The following is a 26,473-nucleotide window of genomic DNA, read 5'->3' as shown; positions in this document are numbered from 1 at the left end:
GTCCTTTCTCATTTTTCATCTCGCCCACCACCCGCCCTTTGCTTCTCCTTCATGGAGGCCCCTGCCTGTCTTCTGGCTCATGCACGTCCTTAGCCAGAAGCTTGGGGTGGGCTGCAGGCCCTGGGTGCCTGAGCTCAGACTCTGTGGACTGTGACCAGGGGCTGAGCTAACGGGGAATGTGGCACCCTGGGATGCTTTCCTGGAGTGGCCACTAGGGGGAGCCCAAGGACCTGCTCCCAGTGGTGCCCCAGCGATAGGGTGACATCAAAAGGGCCAGACGATGCTTCCCAAAATTTTCAACAGAAGTCTTACATTGCAGGACGGCTCGCTGGGAAGCTGGGGGTGGAGAAGGAGCAGTGGAGACAGCCCGTCTGTGCTTGTGCACAGATTTACAGACACGCCTCTCCTTCCCCATCGCCTGCCCAACGTGCACACTGCTAGGAGGGAAGCCGTGGACCAGACTGAAAGCGAAGTGGATTGCACTACGATGCTTGGGGGAGAACACAGCTGCAAGTCCACGTGAGTCTGTCATCCCCCTGCAGAGCGCGGGCCTGCACCTCCAGCAGCCCATGTGTCAGCCAGAGAGGCTGCTCACGCCCGTCACCATTGTCTCCACACCCAGGAGTCACAGTGGCAGCACCAACGCTCACACACAAGAACGTGGGGAAAAACTGCACCTGCTGCGGCTTACGAAGTGAATGACTCAGCTTAAAGGCTGGACAGCAAAGGACCCCATTCACAAAATGCACACACACACACACCCATAGATGTGCTATTAATGATGCTTAGCTGGGTAGAATTCGAATTATTTTATTGTCAATGTTTTTGCCTTCGAATTTGTTCTATAAAAGTGCTACACTTGTAAGAGAAGACATGTCTAACGACAACAACAATGCTTTGCTTCTCGAGTGACAGAGAGAGAGGGAGCTGGCTGGCGGACCAGCTCAGGAGTACGGGCTCTGCCTCTGGCCCTGCGGCCCCTGCAGGCCCTGTTGGAGGCTGACTTCCTGTCTGGTGCTGCCCCTGAGGGTTTGGGGAGGCTGGACGGGGTCCCAGCCAGGGCTCTTAGTCCCCCGTCTGTAGGACAGAGGCAGCGCCCCCAGCCCTGGCCACCTCTGCTCTTCTGCCACCATGCTCTCCCTCTGTGTCTGTCCCTCCCCCCTCTCCCGACCTTCTGGGGGGGAGCTGGGCTGAGAGGTGGGAACAGCAGATTCCTGGGCCCCTCCCTCCAGGCCTGGCTGCTGTACCAGCTGCCGCTCTGCTACAATACAAGCACCTGAGCGCCCACTGCTCTCTAGGCAGGTGGAGGCTGCGAGGGTCGGCCGTGAGCGCCCATGAAGCCCCTCCCCTTTCACTCCTGGACTCCAAGTCCATGTGCAAGCCAGAGAGGTTGCGTGGGACCCAAGTGTACCCTGGAGGCTGCTTAAACAGCCAGAGATGCTCCTAGCACACAGGTGCATGGCAACAATAGCTAACGAGGACACTGGTCGCTGGGTGCAAACACCAGGACTATGACCCAGGCAGAAGCAGACTCCACCATACTTGTAGGCACATGTATGTGCACACACACGCACACGCACACACACACACACGCCAGGGCTCGTCCACCTGCACAGGCAGAGCGGTGGTTACAGCCTCTATACCCAATGGCGCAATTCTGGAGATGTTTCTTGAGTACTGTGGGCCAGGCTTGCTCCTGGGGCTCTAGGAGTGGAGAGATGGCCCAGGACTCACAGAACATTCCATGGCAACCAACAACCATGCCACGCAGAATGTGGGTGTCAGTGGGGAGGAATCACAGGATCTGAGGGCTACAGAGGGAGGCAAGTTCCGAGTGCCGCTCATGTCGAGAGTTTTCTAGTTTCCAGAACACAATGACGGGTAGAGCGGCCGCTTTCCTGCTTTCCCTGCTAAGATACTTGACCCAGGAGAGGCTGCAGGTGCAGCCTCTGAAGTGCTCATCCTTAGCCACCGCCCCGCCCCATTGCGTTGACTTTGGCCAGCTGTGTCTGTGACTGGAGCCTCTGCAGGCCCTGGAGCCATGGTCCAGGCTTTCCATGGACCAAATTTCCTGGGGAGCAGGACTGGTGCTAAAACTGCCCACCCTGCCCTGTCCAGGCCTGGCCCTTGCAGACCCACTCACAGAGGATTGAAAAATTCTGCCCTGGCCCCTGGCATGAGGAGGCTTGGTCTAGTCCTCAACTTTTAGGACGTTCTAACTTCCGAGAGAGAGAAGATCGGGCGTAACCCACTGGGACGGGTGTATGGTGCTGTGGGTAAGGCACTGCTTGGGATTCCGCATCCCGTAGTGGAGCGCCTGGGTTCTGGTCCCGGCTCTGGTCCCATCCCAGCTTCCTGCTAATGTGCACCCTCAGAGGCAGCAGGTGAGGCCTGGGTGCCCAGTTCTTGGGTGTCTTCCACCCAAATTGGAGACCTGGATTGAGTTCTGGGCTCCTGGCTTCAGCCTGGCCCAGGCTCCAACTGTTGTGGGCATCTGGGGACAAAAGGAGTGGACGGAAGCTTTCTCGCTGTCTCCATATGTGTTTGTGTGTCTAACTTTCAAGTAAATAATTTTTAAAACTACCCACTCACAGTGAAACTCATTGGCATAGCTTCTAATAATGTAGAACCCTAATTTTTATTGAAATTTTCTTTGTCAAAATATTCATGGGTACCAAATGCTACAAAAAGACCCCCCCCAAGCCTGCTGGAGCCAGAGAGACTCCCATCTTCTCATTCCCCCACCCAGGCTGCGGGTTTGGCGCTGAACCCCACTGAGGCCCTTGCAGGGGGTTTCCCAGGCAGCCCCAGGTGCTATGGGGAACAAGGGTGTCCTGGGGGGATGCATGGATCCCCAGCTGGTCTCTGTGGGAAGCGTAGCTCCAGGGGCAGGGCCTGGGATGCAGCCGCACCTGTGCCGGAACCAGGAACAGGAAGCACTTGGAATCTTCCCTGACGTTGCCATGGTGCCCACAACGCCCACCCCCCAACCAGGAAACCCAAGGCAGGCTCCCCGCTGCCAGAGCCCTGGGGCCCATAAGAAGACAGGGGGAGCCCAGGTGTCATGAGAGCTTTCCAGATTCAGGCTCCGAAAGTGCCCAGCCCCCAGCTCTCCTGCCACTCAGAAAGCAGTGCAGCCCAGGGCACCTCCGCCGCAAACACACGGCCTGGGCCGGAGGGCCTCAGAACTGTGAGTGGGACCGGCCCCTTCGTCCATGTTAGAGACCAGGGAGGACGTTAGAGACCAGGGAGGGTGTTAGAGACCAGGGAGGGCGTTAGAGACCAGGGAGGGCGTTAGAGACCAGGGAGGGCGTCTGGTGACAACTGCTGGGACTGGCGGGAGGGGCGTTGGGGATTCCTGGCTGGGGGGGGGGGAGTCTGGGGCTCAGGGACCACGTGGGTAGCCCCTGCCCACTTGTGGGGACGCAGGCCCTCACACTGAGATACCCCTGGTCTCCACATCAGCCAGAACAGTCACAGAGAGCAGGAGGCTGGGTAGCTCAGGGGGACCCGCAGCCTCCTCTCGGTGCTGATACGGATCTCCGGGGGCGGGATGGGGGGGGCACAGTCCTGTCTGGCTGGGCTTTGTTCTGAGCACTCCAGGCTGCGTTGGAATGGAACCCTCTTCTCTCAGACACACTGGGAGGGCTTGGGAGTTCCATCAACGGACGCTGGTAAGGGGCTGTAGGCGGGGGAGCTAAAGGCCAGGCTGCCTCGGGTGTAGGAAGGGTTCAGAGAATTCCATCTGTATCCCTGTGCGAGGAGGTAACCTGGCCATAAAGGGAAACAGGTGGACTTGCTACCAAAGGGGAGAAATTCAGAGTGGTCAAAGGGACTGAGCACCTGTGTAGGTGTTTGACCAGTCCCCTCTTTCCGCACCCCGATTAGCAATAGGTGTAGCAAAACAGTCAAAAGACAAATGCTACAGGCAGGCAGTCATTTGCAACACTGTATGGCAGGCAGAGGTCAGAGTTCCTGGGACCCTACAGAGAGAGCTTCTTGGAAATGCAAGGTCACTACAGCAACCCCACGGGGAACACGGGCAAGGCCTGTAATTAGGCAATTTGCAGATAAGGAAATCAGAAAGCCAATAAATATATAAAAGAACACGCAACCTTGCTGGTGGCCTGGGAAGTTCAAATAGCAATCCGAACCGATCTGTCACTCTCCAGACTGGCAAATGGAAATGAATGTCCACCCCTGGCACTGGAGGTGGCGTGGGAGAGAGCATTACAAACGGGTGTTAGAAATGGAAATTGCTGGAACTGGAATGTTTGGGAAAGGGAGATGGCTTGATCTGTCTCAACTAAAGATACACTTCTCTGACGTATCTGTCCCACCTTGAAGAATCTCCTGCAAGAATAAAAGCAGTAACACATAAGGATAAGTAGATACAGACATATACAGGTTTAGGTACATAAGGAAACATGTATCCACGTACAACATATACAAACTGCCCTAATTCCGTGTTTGCACCTGTGTGTGAATGTGTATGGGGTTACGGGAAATAGCCTAACGGCTATTACAGGGAACATCTAACAAATAATGAGGCATCTACAGCATGAAATATTATAGTGGCTGGCACTGCGGCTCAATAGGCTAATCTTCTGCCTGCGGCGCCGGCATACCAGGTTCTAGTCCCGGTCGGGCACTGGATTCTGTCCCGGTTGCCCCTCTTCCAGGCCAGCTCTCTGCTGTGGCCCGGGAGTGCAGTGGAGGATGGCCCAAGTGCTTGGGCCCTGTACCCCATGAGAGACCAGGAGAAGCACCTGGCTCCTGCCTTCTTGGCCTGTCTTTGCATTGGTTCACTGGTTACAATGAAATACACTGCTTTGCAGTTTAAGAAACCTGGAAAAGATAATTAAAGGGAAAGGAGGGCCTACCTGCCCAGGTGGGGCCGGGACTTGGAGGAGGCAGAGCTCACACCCATTTTCTCATTGCTGTGTCCACACGGCAGCTACACGGAAAACACTTCACTGGGAGTAACTGAGCCACTTCCCGCTGTGCGGTTGCGTCGCAGGTGAAATGCTGTTTGGGGTGCGAAGCTTGAAGTCAGCTGAGGTTCTTGATCCACGAGTGTGTGGGCTCCTTCTGGGTTCACGTGTGCATCCATTCCCCTTCTCCTCCCTACTGTGGCTCTGGGGAACTACCCAGCCCCCCACTGCCTTTCTGGAAGAGGTAATCAAGGTGCCTGCCCTGAGGTCACAGGGTGTGGCTCTGACCTACAGGCGCACCTGTTAAGAATGGAGGGGGGCTCAGTGTTGTGGCATAACGGGATAAGCTGCTGCCTGCAATACTGGCATCCCATATGGGCACTGTTTTTTCTCCTGGCTGTTCCACTTCCAATCCAGCTCCCTGCTAATGTGCCTGGGAAAGCAGTGGAAGATTGGCCCAGGTCCTTGGACCCCTGCACCCAGGTGGGAGACCAGGATGAAGCTCCTGGCTTTGACTTGGCCCAGCCCTATCCATTGTGACCATCTGGGGAGTGAATCAGCGGATGGAAGATCTCTCTCTCTCTTTTACAATGCCTTTCAAATAAATAAATATCTAAGATAAATAAATAAACACACCAAGACCCAAATTCAGGGTGCTGATTCACCCTGGAGGCAGCGTTTGGCAACGGGAGCCACTGGCACCTGCAGCTGCTCCCTGCTCTTTCCCAGAGAAGATTCTTCAGTCCTCCCTTGATTCCATGAGCACCCTCGCCCTATCGCCACCCTCCCTGTTATTGTTTGCACACCGTTTATCAGATGAGTTCTGTTTGCAGCCGAACTTTCTTAATAACGTTGAGGACAGCGAGAAAGTCCTCCTGCTCGCCCTCTCTCATTACTCTCTGAGCGAAGGTGAACATAAGCTCACCAGACTCCAGGGCAGCCCTGCTTTACCGTTCGCTCTCACCCCTCTAGTCTCCTGGTCTGCGGGGTGACTGGCACCGCGAGCCTGCTGATGGCCAACCTGTGGTCGTCCTCACCTTGCAAGGTTGCCTCCTGCTTTGGTTTGCTTTGCCTGAGCCATGCTTTTTTCTAGCACAATAGCAGGGAATTACCAGTCACCAACATGCTTTTAAATATGAGATGTTCCCTTGTTTGGTAAACAGCCCACATTTGAAGCTTATGTGTATGCTTATGTATATTTTGTATAATTATGTATATTTTGCCACTTGTATGGCAAAACATAGATTCTTTTTAAAAACATATTTATTTTAATCTACTTGAAAGGCAGAGAGAGAACTTCTATCTGTTGGTCCACTCCCCAAATGCCCACAATAGCCAGGACCGGACTGGGCCAAAGGCAGGAGTGGGCACTCCAGCTGGGTCTCCCACGTGGGGGGCAGGGACCTCAGTACTTGGGACATTATCTGCTGCCTTCCTGGCACAGCAGCACAGAGCTGCATCAGAGGCGGGGGAGCTGGGCGTCGCACTAGCACCCAGTGTGGGATGCAGGTCCCACATGTTAGCTTAGTCCACGGCACCACAATGCCAACCCCAACACGCAGGTAATTTCTTTAGGCCAACCTTGCCCACAGTATTTTGAAGAGCCCCTTTGGAAATTCATTGACAATTTCACTTTTAGTTCTTTTAACTTCCAGGTGCTGAGCTTCCCCCCTTGTAATCTCTGCTACCATCACGAAAATGTTGAATCCGGTGAGTGGGTCATCGCACACGAAGGCAGGTAACGGGGAGGGAGGAGAAGACAGCTGGGGTCCCGTGGTGTTGCCCAGGACCGCGCCCCGAGGCTGATTCTGTTAGAGCGTGTCCAGGCAGTGCCTTCCAGAAGAGCACACCCCACATCTGAACACGACCCGCATCTCACACCACCGCAGGACAATACCTAGACTTATTCCATAGTTTTCAATCACTGACCAAATTCTGGGAACGATACTTCAGCACATTTCACAGATTTTATGTATTTATCTTATTATTTTCTTGAAAACATCACCAGCACCACCACTACCACCACCAGCACCACCACCACCACCATTGCCGTCACTACTACCATCACCATTATCACCGCTGTTGCCATCACCACCACCACCATCACCACCATCATCGTCAACATTCTCATTTTACTTATTTGGACTGAGAGGGTCAGAAGCTGACATGACTTGCCCAAGTTCACACACCCAGTACGTGGCATTAAACAGCAAGATTTGAACCCAGCTCCTCCACTCCGTGGCTTGTGGTCCCTGCCCATTCTCTTGGAGCTCGGGTGGCTGACGAGCGTCGCGTCCTTCCGCAGGCAGCCTGTGGTGCTCCCTCCTCGCTGGGCGCCATCCGGGCTGACGATTCTCCTGTTCCCTGAGAAAAGCTGCTGAATTTCCACTGCAGCTCAGGGAAACGTCTGGGTAAAGGCCTCTGCCCAGGGAGCCAGCGGTTCCACTCCCGCAGACATAATCCAGAGAAATGGAGGACAGGTGTGCAAACACGCCCACGCACAAACCCTGAGCGCAGCGCTGTTCACAACAGCCAGAAGATAAGAATGACCCAGTGTCTGCCGACCGACGGGAGGATAAACAGAATGCGGTCTATCCACGTGGTGGAGCATTATACAGCCCTAGAAAGGGTGAATCCCTATAGAGGGGCGAGCCTTGGAAACCTTACATGAATGAGAGAAGCTGGACACGTAGTGTGCGAGTCCACTCACAAAATCCAGAGCAGGCGAATCCCTGGGCTCAGAAAGCAGATTAGTGGTCGCCAGGGGCCGAGGAAAGGGGCGTGGGCTGTGACTGCCTCGTGAATACGGGGTTTGGTTTTGGGGTAAAGAAAGTGTCTGGAGCAGATGTGACGGGTGCACAGCGTAGTAGACATAACAAATGCCACAGGTGCGCAGGTGTGTGTGTTGGGTATTTTACCACAGTGCACAAGGCCCCTGCCCCCATCTCTGCAGAGTCAGGACAAGGACTTCCAGAACTGGACTTGGGGGCTTAACCCCATCCCTGCTGGTGGCTTCTTCAGAGCTACCCACAAAGAAACCATCTTTCTCCCTGACCTTTAGCCTCAGGCATCTCCTATCCCAGGTCCTAGATCCCAAATCACTGTGTAGCTCGCAACCCTCAGCCTGGACCGCGGCACTTTACCTCGAGGAGATGCCCTGTGGGGAATACTGTGCACGCTTGAACTTGGACCAGTATTTTAAAAATCCATCTCGATCTGCTGTCTGCTGTGCCATTTGGGAAATGTGCCGTTTATGTGACGTTTAAAATTTTTCTTTTTCCCTGATTGCGGCACAGCACAAAGACCGGCTGGAGCGAAGGATCGTCGGCTCGACCAACCGCTGGCGCATCCCCAAGGAGCCCTTCTGCGGGGACCTGCTGGCGCTGTCCCAGATGTGCAAGGCTGTGGGTGTCGACTTTGATGATATTATGAAGAACCCAGACAAGTAAAGAACCAAAGGCCATGGCAGGGAAGGGCATTCCTGGGGGCAGGGGCCTGGCGTTGGCGCCTCTGGCTATGTGGGCTGTCCCGCCAGGGCATGGACAGGGTCAGAAGTGACCAGTTCTTGTGACAGCTTCTGCGGGTGGTGACAACAGTCCATGGAGAAACTCAGGAGGGTTTTCTAAATTTTCCTTTGCATTGGGAATTGGAGCCCTAACAGGAGTCTATGTTTAGCCTCCAGGAACCAGCTGATTTCCTGGCAAACCAACTCAACCATGGCCCAGTGTTCGAGCCCCTCTCCCAAATACCCATTTCTGCTCGATCACTTGATGCCCTCTCAACGCTAAAGCGTGCGGAGTCACAGGCTAGACCATTGCTTCCCCGTGTCAGGGGCTCTCCCTGTCACCTCCTGGGGGACACTGAGCTGGCCCCACTGCAGAAGGTCACTTTGTTTCCAGATGTTTTGGACCTGACTTGATGCTTCTGCCCTGCCCAGGCCACAGGGGTATCTGTGACCTCACGGTCACAGGCTGTGCCCCTACAGCCATATCAGGCACAGGGAGCCCCTTGCTTGATGCTTGCTGAACAAGTGGCGAAATCCTCCCTCCCTAGAGCCACTGGCCGCCACTGCTCTGGTGCCCAGTTCCTCAGGTCCAGGGCCAGGCTGGGGAGAAGGCACTGTGTCTGGGCCTGGCAATAGAGCAAAGTGACCCCAGACTGATGGGGGGCGGGCTGGGAAGCAGGGGTGAAGTTCTCCAGGGTTGGTTGTGGAATCGCTGAGATAAGCTGGGGGTGGGTGCGGAAACTGGAGGAGACTGGCAGATGGTCGGGTCATTAGGACTGCTCGAAGCAGCCCATCAGAGCTGGCATCCCCTCTCCACCACCTGCTGGCTCTGTGCCCTCTAGCTACCAGCTAAGCCTCGTTAAGCCTCAGTTTCCTGTCTGTGCAATGGTTACCTTAAGCATTAAGTCGGACAGGGTATTGAAAATGCTGAGCCCTGTTCCTGGCTCACAGCCGGTGCTCCATAGCGAGTGCTTTTATCTGCATCCCCCGAGCAGCAGTTTTAGTCACCAATTCCTGGGTGGGTTAATGTGCGCTCTGCCAGCCAACAACTGCGTGCTTCACTTTGCTTCTTAGCACCTGCCTCCAACACGGCAGCTGCAGGGAACCTGGCTGGCTGTTGTCTTCCTGGGGGTAGCTTTGCAAATGCGCCCACCTCCACTGTGGCGCAGGGCAACCGGGGTCACAGGAGCTGACACCAGGAGGGACTGGGCAGGCAGCTGTTCCAGGCTCGGTTCCACAGTGGCACCCGGGCTCTGTTCCGGGAGCCTCTCCTCCTCTCTCTGAGACAGTGGAATAGCCTGGGCCTCTCCTTCTCCTTCTGAGAGAGTGGGCTAGCCTGGGCATGTGCTCATCATGGAATCAACAGAGAGCAGGAGGGCAGCTCCGTTGCACAGGCACCTTCTAAACCTGCCAAGTCACATCCATGTGCCATAGCCAAGACAGTCACTCGGCCACACTTGACTTTGCAGTCCTAAGAGCAAAGGTGTGGACACAGAGTGGGGAGGACCGGGGCCACTGGGGCAGCGTGGGAGGGACCTGCTTTCTCTGAGAAACACAGATTGTGTTTCCTTTGTATTATCAATCAGCTCTTATCCCATGTGATTTTAAGAAACCTCTTGGATACAAAAACTTTATTTATATTTTACATTTTCAAAAAATGTATGTATTTATTTGAAAATCAGAATTAGAGAAGGAGAGGCAGACAGAGAGAGAGAGGTCTTCTATCCTCTGGTTCACTCCCCAATTGGCCGCAATGGCCGGAGCTGTGCTGATCCAAAGCCAGGAGCCAGGAGCTTCTTCCGGGCCTCCTATGTGGGTGCAGAGGCCCAGTGAGTTGGGCCATCCTCTACTGCTTTCCCAGGCCATAGCAGGGAGCTAGATAGGAAATGGAGCAGCCAGGACTCTAACTGATGCCCATATGGGATGCTGACACTGCAGGTGGTGGCTTTACCCGCTACGCCACAGCGCCGGCCCCCAGTATTTTACTTTGACAGATAAGATAAATTATTTCATTTAGGTAATAACAGAGGAGTCTTATTCCTGGTAACACACTGTCCCTCTGGGCATCAGGGGATGCTCAGAAGACAGCCCAGGGTTGCTGTGGGTCTGGATTTGTTCCATTCCACACCCACCCCTGTATCCCCAGGCCCTGCTCAAGGCTCTGCGCCGGCCTTGTAGGTGATGCTGCTGCTTCTCCCACCAGGGGGCGCTGTCCGCCTTGACTGGAGCAGACCAACCTGTATCAGTTCAGGGAAGGGTTGCTCTGGGTGGAAAGCGGCAGAGACTCTCGCTACTGCAACTAAGATAGCTGCCAGGAGCTTGTTAGGAGGGAGAAGGTTTCATGTTGGAGGCTCACAGTCCGAAGTCAGGTGCCCCCAGTGGACGGTATCTGACGAATTAGAGTGTGTGCAGAGGGTAGACCATGAGACAAGCCAGGGAGCAGAGGGACGGGAGCGCACCATCCCCTACCCTCTGTATGGTCTCTCCTAGTAAGCGCATCGAGAGTCCGTCCCGGGCCACCACCCAGGCAACCTCACCCAACGCAGTCTCTCCCCAAGGCCCACATTCGGAGCTCAGAACTGGATAAAGTCTCCACCTTAAGTCATCAACCATTAACATTGCGCAGTTAACCAGTAACATAAAACTTTGGGGAGGAAGTGCCTGCACAAGTTGAGGAAGACAAATCCTGTTCACACCGCAACAGATCCCGCAGGCCTGGGGCCCAGAGTGTGGTCTGAGAGAACACATGCTAACTTCTTTTCCAGCTACCCTGGAGGCTGCATCCCTCCCTGATCCTCGGCTGGGGCACTGCCTGATGTTTTCTCCCGTCCTGCCTGCGGTGCAGGTTCATTCTGAGGTGGTCCTGCAGAGAGGCGAGGGTGTCGAGAAGGGACCCCAGACGTCTGGACAGAGCAGGACTGGCGAAAGGCTCCATGCTACAGCAGGAACACCAGGGCACGTGTGGACCGCACACACGCTCAGAGCAGGGATGCAGGCCAGCCGCTCTCGCCCTCCTCCTGACACCCGACAGCCGCCACGTGAGAACGTGGTCCAAGGTCACGTGGCGGAAAGTGGAAGGACTGGGATCTGGCCCCAAGCCTGTTGGTCTCCTCAGTTGGTCAAACAGAACTTTTGCATGTTCAAGGCATCAAGCCAAAGCCTTTGGATAGCTTGCCCCAGAAGCCCGTATGTCCCCAGAAATGCAGGGGGTGTCCCCTTCCCTCCCTCCTTTCTCCAGCACAGGCCATGACTTGGGGCGGGGAGCCCCCCAACAGCTCATTCCCCGCTACTTTATCTCAGGCCGTTTTGTCCCAAACAGCGAAGAGAACAGCTCCTGGATGCTGTTTATTCCGTGTTTTCCCAATGGTCCTAAAGTGAGCCCAGCCCGGAGTCTGCTGAGCTGTGTGGTTCACCTTGACCGGCAGCCATCGGGAGGAGGACGTGCAGTCACCTCTGTCGCCCGGCGTCGCTGAGCTCAGCCGATGACCGTGCTGTTTGTGTGGGCGTCGCCCCATCTTTTCCAAAGTCCGTTGCTCCATTTTGAGCTCACGGTCTGAACCCTTGACCCTGACCAGCTCTTCCCAGAAGTGTCACCCAAGCAGGCAGGGGGTTGAGGGAGGGAGCGGGGGTGGCTTGGGTCAGGTCCACATCTCCTGTTGAGCAAACAAACCCAGCTCCCCGCGCCTTCCTGGGGCTGAGTCACTTGTAGCCATCCTCACCCCTTGCAAAGGGCAGCACATGGTCAGTATTATTCGGGACACAGGCTCCGCCCCTCCCAAGCTGTCTGCATGTACTGTGGCCCTGAGGGCTGCTGGGATCCTTGGCATCTAGTGTGGCAAAGTCAACACTACGTTATCCAGACCTGTTGGGGTCGCCAGGTTGGCTCTCTTGGGACGACTGTCCAAGCTGTGAATATGAGACTCAGAGTTTAATTCCCTCGTGCACCAGGACGAGTGCATCGCGCTGTGGGAAAGCCTCTTATCTCTTTATCAACCGGTCATGCCATGGGTGTCGACTGAGCCCCGCCCCCCACATGGCCCAGGCTCAGGGGTGGGGGGCAGCAAGGGATGCACCAGTCAATGGACAGCCATAAGATGCTTCAGGAGGAGTTTTAATGGGGGTCGCGCCGGGGTGGGCAGGGAAGGGCCACTGGCCCAGCTCCCCAGGGAAAGCCACAGCTCAGCTTGTTCTGAGAGATGCATAGGAGCTCTCCTAGAGCAGAGACCAGGAGGACAGCATTTAGACAGACGGAGGCGTGAGTCCAAAAGTTTGGCAGCGGCAGCCTGCGGTTGGACTGATGAAGACGGTGGAGGGGGAGCCCTGAGCGGGAGGCAGCAGAGACCAGCAGGAGCCTGGGTCCCTCAGAAGCTCTGGGGAGACACGGGGGGATCCTCAGCGGGAGAGAGGTGAGGTCAGATTTGCCTTTTGTAGGGGGCGTGCACCCAGGGGGAGCAGGGCTAATGGCAAGGTGACTGGGCAGAGACTGGGGAGAGGGGATGAAGGGCGAGCAATCGGGCAGAGACGGACGGCGTCAAAAGTATTTGCCCAGTGTAGGCGAGTGACCAGACGTGACCATGCTCAGTGGGACACAGATGGGTGGGCAGCTGAAGACTGGTGGTGTCTTCGCCACCAGGGTTCCAGGAGGAGGAGTTGGGTTTGGGGGTCCGGGTAGATCCTGAGTTTAGCTTTTGGACCTGCTGAGACTGGGGACTGTGTGACTCTAAACAAAATTCTTGCTGTGCTTATGGCCCACAAATGAGCAGAACCTTCTGCTCTGTTCTCCAGCAGGTATGTGTGTCTACTCCATGCTGTTGGTTTGGTTTGTTTTGTTGACAGGCAGAGTTAGACAGTGAAAGAGACACAGAGAAAGGTCTTCCTTTTTCCATTGGTTCACCTCCCAGATGGCCGCTACAGCTGGCACACTGCGCTGATCTGAAGCCAGGAACCAGGTACTTCTCCTGGTCTCCCATGCGGGTGCGGGGCCCAAGCACTTGGGCCATCCCCCACTGCCTTCCCAGGGCCACAGCAGAGAGCTGGCCTGGAAGAGGAGCAACCGGGACAGAATCCAGCACCCCGAGCAGGACTAGAACCCAGGGTGCCGGTGCTGCAGGCAGAGGATTAGCCAAGTGAGCCACAGCGGCACCGGCCCCATGCTGTTGTTTTAAACTCTCACCAAAGGAGGTGTCACTCAGACAGCCAGGTGTAGCCCACACACAGCCTGCAAACAGGGGCCATGCGGTGAGCCAGTCATCCTCCCACTGTCGATCAAATCAGCAAAGGCTGAGCCCCAAAGGGTGAGCAGCGATAGGGCTCATGAAGGGGGCTTCTGGCCACTTGCGCTAGAATGGGCGAAAAAGGTCGTTAATGCCTCCTTTTTTGTTTGTGTTTTCTCTTGAGGTTATGCTTTTCTCAAATCCAGGATTTTTTCACTGAGAATTGCAAGAACAAGTCCATCCAGAGCAGGGAGCCAGGTGAGTTTTGGTCACCCATGGATGACACCAGAATGGTTCTGATGTCGGGGTATCTTCGTGGTCTTTATGGAAGGAAGCCAGCCCATCGGCCGGGTCACTCACCCGGAAGTTGCAGTTCTCACCCGTTGTAAATGCGTAACTGTTTGCCAAGCACACAGGGGGTGAAGCCCAGCCTTGCAGACACATTTGCAGGTGCTGATGTCAGTAGCCTTCGCATTGGAGCACCCCGGGCCCAGGAAGCCATCCTCTGTCCCTTTGGGCGCTAAGCCCTCACGGTGCAGACATCCACATCTGCGCCTGTCCAAGGGGACTTTTCTGAAGTAGGACCGAGACTCATGTTTGGTTCGTCCAGCCGGAAAATGGTGGAGTCCCCGGAGGAGTCTGCCCGGGCCAACCCTACCCACCACGGGCTGTCTGAAGTCAGCGTCCGCCCCCTTCCCGGGGGAGGCCGGGGGAGTCTCACCTGTCAGCTCGGCTTGATTCCGAGAAGTCCGCGGCTCCCCAGGGGACACGTGGCAATGTCTGGGGACGTCTGTGCTTGTCACAGCCGGGGAGTGGAGCGCTCCTGGCACCTTCCGGAAGACAGAGGCCAGGGATGCTACTCCACCAGCCCAGCTGTGGAGCGCTCAGCTCCAGTGCTGAGTCTGAGAAGCGCTGTGATGGAGGGAGGGAGACAGGAGGAGGTTCCCCACCAGTGTTCCTGCCCTTCCACGCCTTAGCCATGGGCAGCCCGCTCGCCTCTGAGCTCAGCAGCTCTGCTGAGTGCATGGCTCCCATGCACCTGTAGGAGCCTGTGCCAGAGCCCTGGAGCCCACACTTCATCGTTCTCTTCCTGAATGCCTCAGGGAGCCGCTCGCCCATATGCCCTGCCTGACAGCCACGACTGAACCAGGGAGGGGGGGGGTGCATCTGGGGGCGGGACCTCATCCAGCAGCCGCTCAGCTCTGCTCTCTCTCCCCAGATGTGGTTCTCGAGTGCATGGGCTCCAAGTGGGATCTCCATCGGTCCCAGCTTTCCCAGTCGGAGACCTTGACCAAGCTGTACTTGGCGGCCCTGGCCCAAGGCACAGGAAGCTCCGCGAAGGACGTGGAGAGGATTCTGCATGGTACGGGGCCTGTCACCTGACCCCGAGATGTGGCACTGTCACCTGACCCCCAAGATGTGGTGCCTGTCTCCTGACCCTGAGTCGTGGCGCCTGCCTCCTGACCCCTGAGACGTGGTGCCTGTCACCTCACCCCTGAGATGTGGCACCTGCCTCCTGACCCCGAGACGTGGCTCCTGTCGCCTGACCCCGAGACGTGGCTCCTGTCGCCTGACCCTGAGTCGTGGCACCTGCCTCCTGACCCCTGAGACATGGCGCCTGCCTCCTGACCCCGAGACATGGTGCCTGTCACCTGACCCCAAAACATGGCACCTGTTGCCTGACCCTGAGATGTGGCGCCTGCCTCCTGACCCCTCTCCCCGAGGCATGGCGCCTGCCGCCTGACCCCAAGACGTGGCGCTTGGTTCCCTCTTTGAAGACCTTGACCACTCTGGCGGTGGAGGGCAAGGCTCACCACGTGACCCAACCTTGACTTCCTCAGCTATGAAATGGGAAAGTCGTTCTTACCACGCAGCCTTGACGTCCGGGGAAGGTCGGAAGCTCTACAACGGCAGCTCTCCTTAAACACAAACCAACAACCTTGGGTTCGGAAAACCTCAGAGGTCGAATTATTCCTTTCCTGCCCAATTTTGGGGTTTGCCTGCCCTGGGGGTGATGTGGAACTTCTCTGTCTTCTGCCTGCTCCGACTTGAGAACCCTCCCTCCTTCCTTCAGGAGATGTTGTGTGCTTAGCTTAAGCTGGGCTTCGTGCAAGGAGCCAGTCCAGGGTGGGGGACAGACAGGCAGAGCCAGTAGCACAGAAGCCTGAGGGATGGCCCGAGCGCTCTGGTGCTGACGGCCACCTCCTGCTGCCTGCTCCTTGCCAGGCACCGGGTGCACTGTCTGGTTGTCTCCCTGCGTGGGGGTGACGGGTAGCCTGTGGCGTGCACAAAGTGACCCTGCAGGTGTGCCTGGGAGGACAATGAAAGCCGGCCCTCAGCAGGTGCGGGATGACCACTTGCTGAGTGAGAGCCTGAATGGTGCCCAGCGCTCAAGGCTGGCGAGGGGAGCCCGAGGAGCCTGTTGTCGCCTTGCTCTCCGGTCTTTGCGGTTGGGAAGTGAGACATGTGTTTGGCTCCCACTCTTGTCTGTTTTCATTCCTGGGGCCTTGAGCTCGCAATGATGGGATCCAAGCTTCCAGCCCACTCCTCCCCAGCGGCAGTGTGTGCCGTGCACCTGCCCAGTAGCTCACACCCCACAGACATGGGGTGTGACGGCAGCCACCGTGCCTCTAGTCTGCCGGAAGAATAAAAGCTAGGGGTGGGTGGGGTGCTGCCTTGCACGAGGGGTCACTTGAGCTGAGGGGACAGCGAGCAGAGGGGCGGGAAGGGTGTGGGGCTGTGGCCTCTGTGCCCAAGGTGCACAGCGGTGAGTGGGCGGGGCCCCGTCTGTCCTTCCTCAGTGGCAGCCTCCCCAGTGTGTAGACCTATTCGTGGCGAGGTGTCAAGAGCCGCTGGGCGGGTGCCCCAGTCCCACATTCGTCCTCAGCCCGCCCACCTCATGCCTGACCTGCCCCGGTGACGGGTGCAGGAACGGCCGAGGCCCACTCCCTCCTCTCAAACTGTTCACGGCCTCTTGAGAGACAGGAGCCGGAGAGGGGGATGAGTGCTGGGAATAAATAGCTACAATATTTATTAATTAGTTAATTTTAAGGTTGTAGATCAGTGAGCATCTGTTTCCCAGTTTTGACAGCACATGGTGCCATATAAGATTAGTAGGGGAAGCTGGGCAGAGGTCCACAGAACTCAGTATTATTGTTGCAACTTCCATGAGTATTACACTGTTTCAAAATAAATAATTATTTTTAAAATGCAGCCACCAGAGAAGCTCAATAGCAAGAAGGAGTTGTGTGGGGGGCCACGCGAGCCTCCGACATTCCCCTGGCTGTGGCCACCCCGCCGTCCATGCGGCCTTACCTGGTTTCCTTTGCCAGATCAATCGCCCAGGAAGATCAAAGAGAGGTCCCCGATTAAGAGGATGACCATTTACCTGAAGATCAATGACCCAGCCGTCACTAGAGTCGGTAACGTACTTGCTGATCCGAAGCCAGGAGCCAGGTGCTTCTCCTGGTCTCCCATGGGGTGCAGGGCCCAAGCACTTGGGCCATCCTCCACTGCACTCCCTGGCCACAGCAGAGAGCTGGCCTGGAAGAGGGGCAACCAGGACAGAATCCGGTGCCCTGACCTGGACTAGAACCTGGTGTGCCAGCGCCGCAAGGCGGAGGGTTAGCCTATTGAGCCACGGCGCCGGCCTAGTACTTGCCTTCATGTTCTGAGAGTGTCTTTGAACCAACGGTCCTCTCAGATTTAAAAACGAACAAACAGATCACAAACAAAACACAAATAAGTGATGCAGTGTCCGGTGCTTCCTGAGCGAAGATGCCAGAACAGTGCAAAGAGAGAAGGGACGCGAGGGCTGGGCCGACTCGGAGCCACGGCAGGAGGTGGGACGCGAGGGGCGTGCGAGTGGCGGGAAGCTGAGGAGGCTTCTCAGACAGATCCAGCAACAATGGAGCCGCACTGTCCATGGTCACACCAGCCAGGGAAGCCCTCAGGTCCACCCTTGCTCCTGGCCAGCATCTGACCCTCTCCTCCCTGCCCAGGAGCCCTGCTGGCTTCCCCAGGCCGCTCCTGGGGCTCACCTCCCCACCCCTTTCAGGAACAGACTTGCGTGTGAATGCAGTGTGCGTGACATCCTGTGACAGCGTGGGCTTAGGACAGCGTGGGTCAGGAAGCGACCAGCCTCAGCCAGCGTCCTCTGAGCACTCTGTGACAGCTGCACAGCTCTGCGCGGGGACCACAGAGGACTTGGGAAAAGCTCAGCCCCTCTGGGCCCTCACCAGGGCAGTCCAGCCCCTGAACTATCAGACTCTCCCAGCTCTTTCCAGCGTCTTTGACTGTTTTTCAAGGATTAGATGAAATAGAAAATCTGCTCTAAGCTACTTACGTGTAGGTGTCAGAGAAAAACACGCCTACTTGCCCACTGCCCACTGTCCCATTCCTGCACAGGCAACAGACCCCAGGTTAGGAGAGGACCTCAAGGCTGAGACTCAGGACAGGGACAAAGGGGCGTTTGTTCAGCAGGGGCTCAGCTGGCTTCGGCTTCATCTCAAGTCCTGTGGCAGGGCTGGAAGCTGGCTCGTCACAGCCTGGATGCTGTCTACACAGTGTCTCTGGCCACCCACAGTGTCTCTGCAGCAGGAGTGGGGGCTGAGGGTGGTGTCCAGGTGTGCAGAGCCCCAGCTGACCGCTGTCTCCGCTGCTGCCTGTCCAGCCTTTGCCACGGCTCTGAAGCACCTGTACCTGAGCGAGGTGGAGATCGACTTGAACGACGTGCTGGGGGTGTTGGCTTCCGCTCACATCCTCCAGTTCAGCCACCTGTTTCAAAGGTAAGGAGATGGGGAGGGGCCGGGCCCGGCACTGGGCAAAACCAGGAGGGCTCTTCCTGGCCTACGGCACAGAACGTCTCTCTCCGCTTGGCTGAGACACTGGGATCCCTTTGAGCTAAGCACAGCTTTGAACTTGAAAAGGATTCGAGGCCGTGATCTACACAAGCGTGTTCTCAGTGCATCGTGGAGCAGTGCCCCCTTTGCAGAAATCAGCAGTGTGCTCCTGTAGCCAAAGGACTGGCTCACAGAAATGGCATGCAAGTGCGGCACCTTTACCACTGCGGGAGGTTTAGCAGGTGCACAAAGTGACTTCCAGGCAGCCCTCCTACCAGGCTGGCCTACCGATTTCACTGCTTTTTATCTTTGGCTAACAATTCCTCTCTCCACAGAGTACACGCATAGCAATTGGCCATGGGGAGGAAGTCGACTTTCCCCACTCTGTCTGTTCTCTTCCCCCACTCCTTTCAGACACAGTGTTTCTGTTGTTGCACGTGGCCATTGCAGATCTCCGGGGAGAGAGGAAAACACAAAGATCAAAATCAAAATTGATTGCAACCACGCCTGCCCATTTGGAGACACAGCCTTTCTCCCAGGCATTCAGATCTGGGTTGTCCTGGGGGACCCCACCCTGGGGGACCTGGAGGCACCAAGGTGGGCTGGTACCAGATGGGAAAGCATCCTCATCCCAACCAGAGTTACCTGGGCCCTGGACAGCTGGAGAGCTGGTGGGTGTGGACATCATGAGGGAGTGATGGTCTCTGTGCCTCTGCCTGTGTCCAGGCAGCCACGGCAGTGCTCTGAGAAGGTAAGAGTCTCCGGCGCCACTGAACTTTGCCTGCAGAGTCAAGAGCAACCCAGAGCCCGAGAGGAGGGTCAGGGCCCAGCTGCAGTAAGCTGCCCCATTTGCCATGAACCTTCGTGGTTGCCCCTGTAAAGCCAAGTTCATAGCATTTGTCCTGTCCCCTTCCCGGGACTCCGCTGGGCACTCGGGGTGTTGGCACCAGGGGCTTAGAGATGGAGCACTGGCTAGTTAGCTGCTCTTCCAGCTCTTTGCAGGGATCCCCTCTGTCCATCCGCTCTGCCGCTGTAGGGGGCAGGACTGAAACAGAAGCTTGGAGGGCTGTGTATCTTGCATCAGGCTTCACCACTTCCAAGTAGCAAGGTCCAGAAGCCCCAGAATCTGCACCCCAACACTGTGGTCTCTGCTTTGCTCAGATGAGATGGTCACTTTGTCTCTTGTTCCTCCTGCACAGGCCAGGTTGATGGTATGGTTGGTGAGGGTTGGGGTGTGGGGGAGGGGTGCCAGGGGCTGGAGGAGACCCTAGAGGTCGCCTCAGCTGAACTCCCACTCATGATAAAATTGTCCAGATGGCCACTGAGGTCTGAACTGTGCATCCACCGTGTCTGGATGAGCAGGCCTGGGCCTGCCTGAGGCTGATGGGCCCAGGCCCGGGTCTGCAGATAACCGGCCTGCGAGCAGCCCCAGGCCCATGGCCTCCACAATGTGGGAATCGGTCTATACATGTACATCACATGTGTCACCTCCTGCCCCAGGCCCCTCAGCCTTGTTTGCATACCAAAGGCCTCGCCTGGGGCCTGGCACGATAAACCTGTCCTTAAGGAGTGAGTGAGTCAAGTACGCAAGGCCCGGTCACGAGAAAGGACCGCAATTTTCATCCGGAAGTTGCTCTTTGCATCCGTATGTGTGCAGAGGGGCCAGGGCTGGAGTCCCCTCCAGTGCCCCGATGGTCTGTACAGGGAGCGGTGCGCAGGCACAGCCAGGGGCCACACTGGCTGAGAGGAAGCCCCGAGTAGGCAGCTGAGCCGCTTTGCTCTGAGCCGCAGCGCTGCTGCCTGCTGCCAAGGTTACTTTATCCTTTCTGGCCTCATCTCTTAGCCCAGAGCTCTTTGTGTGAGACCTTGCTGGTCTGGCCCAACGTCTCTCAGCACACAAGTCTCCCTTCCTTCCCTCTGGAGGTCTCCCTGCCATCCTGGAGCTGAACGAAGCTCCCTGAAGCTGCCCGCTCCTCTGGGGACAGCCCGGAGGGCCACCAGCTGCAGCAGGTCTCTCCCCACAGGTGTGTGGCCATCATGATGAACGGACTCACGTCAAGCAGCATCAAGAACTTCTACCTGGCCGGCTGCAAGGTGAGAGCAGCCTGGCAGGGCCCGGGGCCCCTCCCAGAGCACCGCGGACTCTGGGATTCTCCCACGAGAGGTGAGAGCAGCCTGGCAGGGCCCGGGGCCCCTCCCAGAGCACCGCGGACTCTGGGATTCTCCCATGAGGCCCATCTCCGAAAGAATCTACGTAAAGGCACAGACTCGAGGACCGAGCGCGCTTTAGCTGGCCAAGGGAACACATGTGTTAGAATAAATTAAGTGGGTGCTTTAACACCAGAATGTAGGAAGACCTTAATCCTGGGCACCTGGGCTCCTGGGAGGGCAGCCCAGCCTTTCTCATCAAAAAACAAAAACTTTCCAGGATGATTTCCCTGGACCGGGCAATCTTGACCCTGGATCCAGCTGGGAATAAATAACAAGGCAGCTTTCATTATCAGAGGGCAGTGAGCAGCCGTGCTGGGCCCACAGCTCAGGCCTCCGGACTCCAGCTCCCTCTGTGAGGCCGCCCAGGGGCCCGGAGGGGCACTCACAACGTGGAACATTCCAGCGCATGCGCTCTTATCACCTAGAAGGACCTTCCCTGCCTGTTTGTCAAAGCAGCCACGTGAGCCCTCCTCCCCTCCCTGGGGTCAGAAAGTCGCTCTCCGCGGTGCCTTTGCGTGCCGGTCAGCTTCTCAGCAGCGCTTTGTCCCCTCAAAGGCCCCGGGCCCTGAGATGTGCAAAGTGTGCGAAGATCTGTCAAGGTCCCCTGCTCCAGGGAGCCTTTCCCACTTGCCCTGTCCTTAAATATACTTCTATTTATTCTATGTGAAAGACAGAAAGACAAAGACAATGAGAGATCTCCCATCTACTGGTTCCCTTCCCAAATGCCCACCACAGCTGGGCCTGGACCAGGCAGAAGCCAGCAGCAGGGAGTCCAATCCAGGTCTGCAACATGGGTGGCAGGGGCCCAACTACTTAAGCCACTGTCACCCACTGTCCCCAGGGGTGCGCATTAGCAAGACCTGGAATAAGGAGCAGAGCAGGACTCAAACCCAGGCGCTCTGATAGGGAATGTGGGTGTCCCGAGTGGCTGCCTAACTTCTGTGTCGGACACCTGGCCCTAATTCTCACTCTTAATGTATGTGCACATAAGAACCTCAGCCGCCTATGCCCAGGGCCCTTCTGTGGTCAGTCACTGACTGTAGCCCTGGCAGTGTAGCACCCACAGTCCGTGGTCAGGCCACCTGGGTCTGTGCCCAGCTTTGCTGCTTGTGTGTGACCCCAGGCAAGAACGAGAAGCCCAGAGCCTCCGTTTCTCCGGTGGTGAAGTCGGGGTAACAGTGAGCTGACCCCACAGCACTGCAGTGACCGGGGCAGCATTTCAGTCACGGTCACTACTGCCGGTGCACATCTGCCGCGTGGGGCTCCCTCCCCAGGCGCACACCTGGCGTGGCTTCGTGGCCGGCCAGCAGAGGGTGCTGCCAGTTCAGGGATTCCTCATCCGGTGTCCCCTCCCCTCCCCCTTTTCCCCCCAGTACAAGGAGGAGCAGCTCACCACTGCCTGCGAGAAGTGGCTGGAAATGAACTTGGTCCCTCTGGTGGGGATGCAGGTCCACCTCAGGAAAATCCCACAGGAGCTGCTGCACAAGGTGCTGAAGTCGCCCAGGTCAGAGCCGGTTCTGGGGGCGCTCCCCTGCGGGGGGGCAGAGATGGGGGCATTTCAGGAAGGGAGGGGCTCACAGGGCTGCAGTCACACCCTGCTGCACGTGGCCACATCCTGTCCTCGGATGGACAGCGTGGCCCGCAGCCTGGGGTCCCGTGCATGCCCTGGGGCAGAGGCTCCCTTCATGCTCCCCCTCTGCAGGGACCCTCTGGGTGCCTCCTGTCTCATTACCCACCTGGGTGAGAAAACCCAAGACTGTATGGCCTACGACTGTTTCTAATCCATTGTTTTGGGAAAGAGAGAGGCAGGGGAAAAAGCCCCCCCCCCCCCCGCCCCAGTCGGTTCCTCTGCTTAGCCCCAGTCCTCACCAAGCAGTTCTAGACCCAGACATTCCACGCCCGCTCGAATGCTCTCGCCCCCCGCCCTTCGCTGCGCCACTGTGACCTCACGGCAGCCATGAGGCCGGCTCTGCTTCCACGCTGAGCCCCTCTCTGCGAGGCTCTCCTCCTCTGAGCACCAGCCCCAGCCTGAGGCCAGTCTCCCGCGACCTCACTGGGACCACTGCAGGGTCTCTGACTCAGTGTCCTCCTCCGAGCCCTTCCAACCACACCTCGAGCCCAGGGCCATTGGCTCTTGATCTGCCTTCCCCATCTCCTGCACCATGAGGCAGCCACAAGGACCTTCCTTAGACCTCCCGCTGGTTCTCACCCACAAGGGGGCTCCTTGAACGCTGATCTGCCTGTCCGAAATGCCGTCCTTCCTTCCAGGACTTTGCAGCCCCATCCCCTAGCACACGGCCTGTTGGGTTACTCCATGTGTCACCAACATGAATAGCTCCTCGGCCAGCGTCCTTCAATGTATGTCCATTTTTTTTAAAGATTTATTTTATTTATTTGAAAGTCAGAGTTATACAGAGAAAGAAGGAGAGGCGGAGAGAGAGAGAGAGAGAGAGAGAGAGAGAGTGAGTTCCATCCACTGGTTCACTCTCCAATTAGCTGCAACGGCCAGAGCTGCGCCAATCCAAAGCCAGGAGCCAGGAGCTTCCTCCAGGTCTCCCATGTGGGTACAAGGGCCCAAGGACTTGGGCCATCTTCTATTGCTATCCCAGACTATAGCAGAGAGCTGGATGGGAAGATGAGCACCAGGACTAGAACCAGTGCCCATATGGGATGCCAGCACTGCAGGCCACAGCTTTACCTGCTATGCCACAACGCTGGCCCCACGTGTGTCCATCTTTATCTTGGTTATTGTCCTAGGAATGAAATTTCCAAGTCAAAAGAACTTTCTGTTTGTGTGTATTAGTCTTTAGAAAATGCTTACTTGGAAATGATTTCCATCTTTAAAAGTTACAGGAATAGAGCAGAAAATATCTATATACCCTTTGCCTTGAGTCACCCCATTGTTCAATCTCTGCTGTGTTTGCTTACATGTGATCTCTGACATGCTTATGGCATGATCCTTTACTTCGGAGTTCATTTCCCAGGAAAAAGAATTTGCTTAATCACAGGAGAGTGATCACGTTGAAGAAATCTGAATATCGATGCAATACTTTAATGCCACTGATCAATACTGTCCTCGACAACAGCCCCTCCCACAACAGCCCCCCCCCCCCCACTGCAGGAGCCAGCAGAGGACTGTGTGTTGTGTCTCCTTTTGAGACTCTTTTAAAACTTTCTTAGTCCTCTCTGTGAGGTTATGACAATTGTGTTCCCTATGGGCAAATTTCAAAAGTGAAAACTCTACTAAAAAAATAATCTTAGTGGCATATTAGAAAGCCAGTGTTCTCTCGTGCTTATGTGGTTGGAAGTGTTCTCATTTCAGAATTGGATCTGGGAAGATTTATTCTGTGAGTTTGAATTGACCAGGTAGCGTGTGGCAGCCTCTGTGTTCAGAGCCATGTAGTGGTGGGACAGAGTCCTGGTGTTGGGGAGACCATGGTATCTCACAAGACCGTGGGGACTCCAGCCCCAGGGCAGCAGTGAATTCCCGGAGCCCTGTGCTCTGGTCCCCTCTGCTTTCCCCGCCCTCCGATGGAGCAAGTCTTACACAATCATTGCAGAACAGATAAACATGGCGTCTCTCAGGCTCCTCACAACACAGACCCTCCCTTGGAAAGGCTGAGCTGTCTCCCCCTCCCCGCCCCCAGGAACATTTAACCAAAAAAGAGGGGAAAAACGTCTAACCACAGCCAGAAAGTTTGGCCATGGGACATGCCAACAAAACACCAGCTGGGCAGGAAAAGAGGTCAAGGACGTGACGCACTAGGTGTCTAGACTCCCCAGCCGGGGCAGACATGACTGACGGGGAAACGGGCGCTGCTCCTCCGCCCCCCTCTACACACACTGTCCAGGGCCATCCTGCTCGAGGAGGGAAGGGCCTTGCTCAGCCTCAGGCACGTAAGGGCCCGTGTGCCACAGGTGGGCAAGTGGAGGTGACCCTGCCATCAGCTCCCCAGACTCGCCACGTCATCTGGGGCTGATCTAAGGGGGCGCCTCTGCTGCAGCTTGAAGTAGGGGGCTGGCAGAGAACACAGGAAGAGGGGTACCTGTTAGACGCTTAACCAGGAGGGGGTTCCCCTTCCTAGGGTGCTGGTGGGCTTGGCACCTCGGCCCACACCTGATTACGAGAACCTGGCTTTTGGCTTGTGCTGTGCTGCATGCATTGTCTCTTTCAATTCCACACCCCCCTCCACCCCCCACCCCCGTGCAGGAGGTGCAGTGCTGACCCCCAAGAAAAAAGGGCCGGGCAGGGCTCCTCTGGCTGCAAAGTCCACGTCCTCCCCTCGATCCTGCGCTGCGCCTCCTTCACGGAGGAGCCTGGGGCTTCCTTCCCAGCGTGCAAGAACCCAGTGAGGACTGGGGGTCCTGGGGAGCCTCGTGGCCAGAGTGGGACCTGCGGAAACAGCACAGCCTGAGGTCGGGGAGGGGGCGCCCCTTGGCTGCACATAGCTGCCGCTCCTGCCGCTGACGTGGCCGTCACCCCACGCGTGGCCGTGGGTGTCTGCAACGACATCCATTCCCGGCAGATGCCTCAGCTTCTGGGCATCAGTCGTTCCTGCCCGGAGTTCCTCTGACCTCGTCTTCCTTCCTTTGGGGTTTGCTTTCCATTCTGTAAACCCCTCGGGGTTAAGCATACACAGTGCTCCCGACCTCCTGGGCTCCTGGTTTGCTTTTAGTTTCCTGGGCATTTGCTGGGTTTTCAGTAATTTTCTTCTTGGAGGTCACCGTGAGGTTACGGTGTCCTGCTGACTCTCCTGTCGTGAACTCTTCACTCCGAGCTCTGTTTCCCTGGAAGCCAAGCTCCTGCTGCTCGTTGGAGGGCAGAGACCGCAGAGTCATCGTTGCTGCTACACAAAAGGGGGCACAGCATCCCTCCGAGTTTCCAGTTCTCCCTGTTCATGGTCCGAGGAATCGCAAGGTCTCCAGGATTCTCTAAGAAAAGCCACCGTGTCCACCCTGTCCCCAGCTTTCCCTCCAGGCTGGGATGCTGCCCCCTGGCAGCTGGAACACCAAGAGGCTCCCATCTCAATGGAACAGATCCTGCAGCGAGCCCTTCCCTGGTTAATAGTAGCACTGAGGGGCTGCGCTGTGGCTCACTTGGTTAATCCTCCACCTGCAGCGCCGGCATCCCATATGGGCACCGGGTTCGAGTCCCGGTTGCTCCTCTTCCAGTCTAGCTCTCTGCTGTGGCCTGAGAAGGCAGTGGAGGATGGGCCAGGTCCTTGAGCCCTGCATCCGCATGGGAGACCAGGAGGAAGCACCTGGTTACTGGCTTCGGATCGGCGCAGAGCGCTGGCTGTAGCAGCCATCGGGGGTGAACCAACAGAAAGAAGACCTTTCTCTCTGTCTCTCTCACTGTCTAACTCTGCCTGTCAAAATTTAAAAAAAAAAAAAGTAGCATTGAGCGCCAGCTGTATACAGAACACTCCAGACTAATTCCTACAGTGGCAGCTGCTCTCTGCGGTTTTTCACTTGCAGATGGAGATGACAGGAAGCAAAGGGATTAGCCTGAAACCCCTCATTCAGCAGGAGGGTTGGTATTTGAACCCAGACCGAGTGGCCTCAAAGCCACGGTCATATTACTAGTGTGTTACTGTGCTCTGTGTAAGGCCTTCGTGTTTCTTAAGGGGGGTGAAGATCGGTGAGGATATGATCACTTTTTATTGAAGACAAGCTTACATAGGTTGGCGGGTACTACAAAACACAGTAGTCATCACTCCCCCAGATGAACAGACGGCAGCATTTTGTTGTATATTACAAGTGAGACAC

The 26,473-nt window shown here is 56.5% G+C and overlaps 1 protein-coding gene and 1 long non-coding RNA gene across 2 annotated transcripts in view; one reads left to right on the top strand and one right to left on the bottom strand.

Moving 5' to 3' along the window:
- Positions 1 to 2,672: 2,672 nt before the first annotated feature.
- LOC149121900 (uncharacterized) lies at positions 2,673 to 5,236 on the bottom strand. Its single transcript, XR_016221487.1, has 3 exons — positions 4,884 to 5,236; positions 4,116 to 4,353; positions 2,673 to 2,912 (listed from the first exon to the last, which is right to left on the bottom strand). It is a non-coding gene; the product is annotated as an uncharacterized LOC149121900 (long non-coding RNA).
- Positions 2,933 to 26,473, top strand: part of BTBD16 (BTB domain containing 16) — a 50,325-nt gene continuing 26,784 nt past the window's right edge. Inside the window, exons 1-10 of the mRNA XM_089313878.1 lie at positions 2,933 to 3,190; positions 4,958 to 5,020; positions 6,590 to 6,644; positions 8,231 to 8,379; positions 13,837 to 13,910; positions 14,872 to 15,015; positions 16,985 to 17,074; positions 18,325 to 18,439; positions 20,518 to 20,587; positions 22,078 to 22,208. Of these exons, the coding sequence (XP_089170004.1) occupies positions 6,633 to 6,644; positions 8,231 to 8,379; positions 13,837 to 13,910; positions 14,872 to 15,015; positions 16,985 to 17,074; positions 18,325 to 18,439; positions 20,518 to 20,587; positions 22,078 to 22,208 (785 nt within the window). The 5' untranslated portion in view covers positions 2,933 to 3,190; positions 4,958 to 5,020; positions 6,590 to 6,632. The remainder of the gene's footprint in view (positions 3,191 to 4,957; positions 5,021 to 6,589; positions 6,645 to 8,230; positions 8,380 to 13,836; positions 13,911 to 14,871; positions 15,016 to 16,984; positions 17,075 to 18,324; positions 18,440 to 20,517; positions 20,588 to 22,077; positions 22,209 to 26,473) is intronic.

Source organism: Oryctolagus cuniculus, chromosome 15 (genome assembly GCF_051225735.1).
Source record: "Oryctolagus cuniculus isolate XC-2025 breed Fujian yellow rabbit chromosome 15, ASM5122573v1, whole genome shotgun sequence".
NCBI classification, from domain to species: domain Eukaryota; kingdom Metazoa; phylum Chordata; class Mammalia; order Lagomorpha; family Leporidae; genus Oryctolagus; species Oryctolagus cuniculus.
The sequence above is the reverse complement of the archived record's forward strand: the minus strand, read 5'-3'. Positions and strand labels throughout refer to the sequence as shown.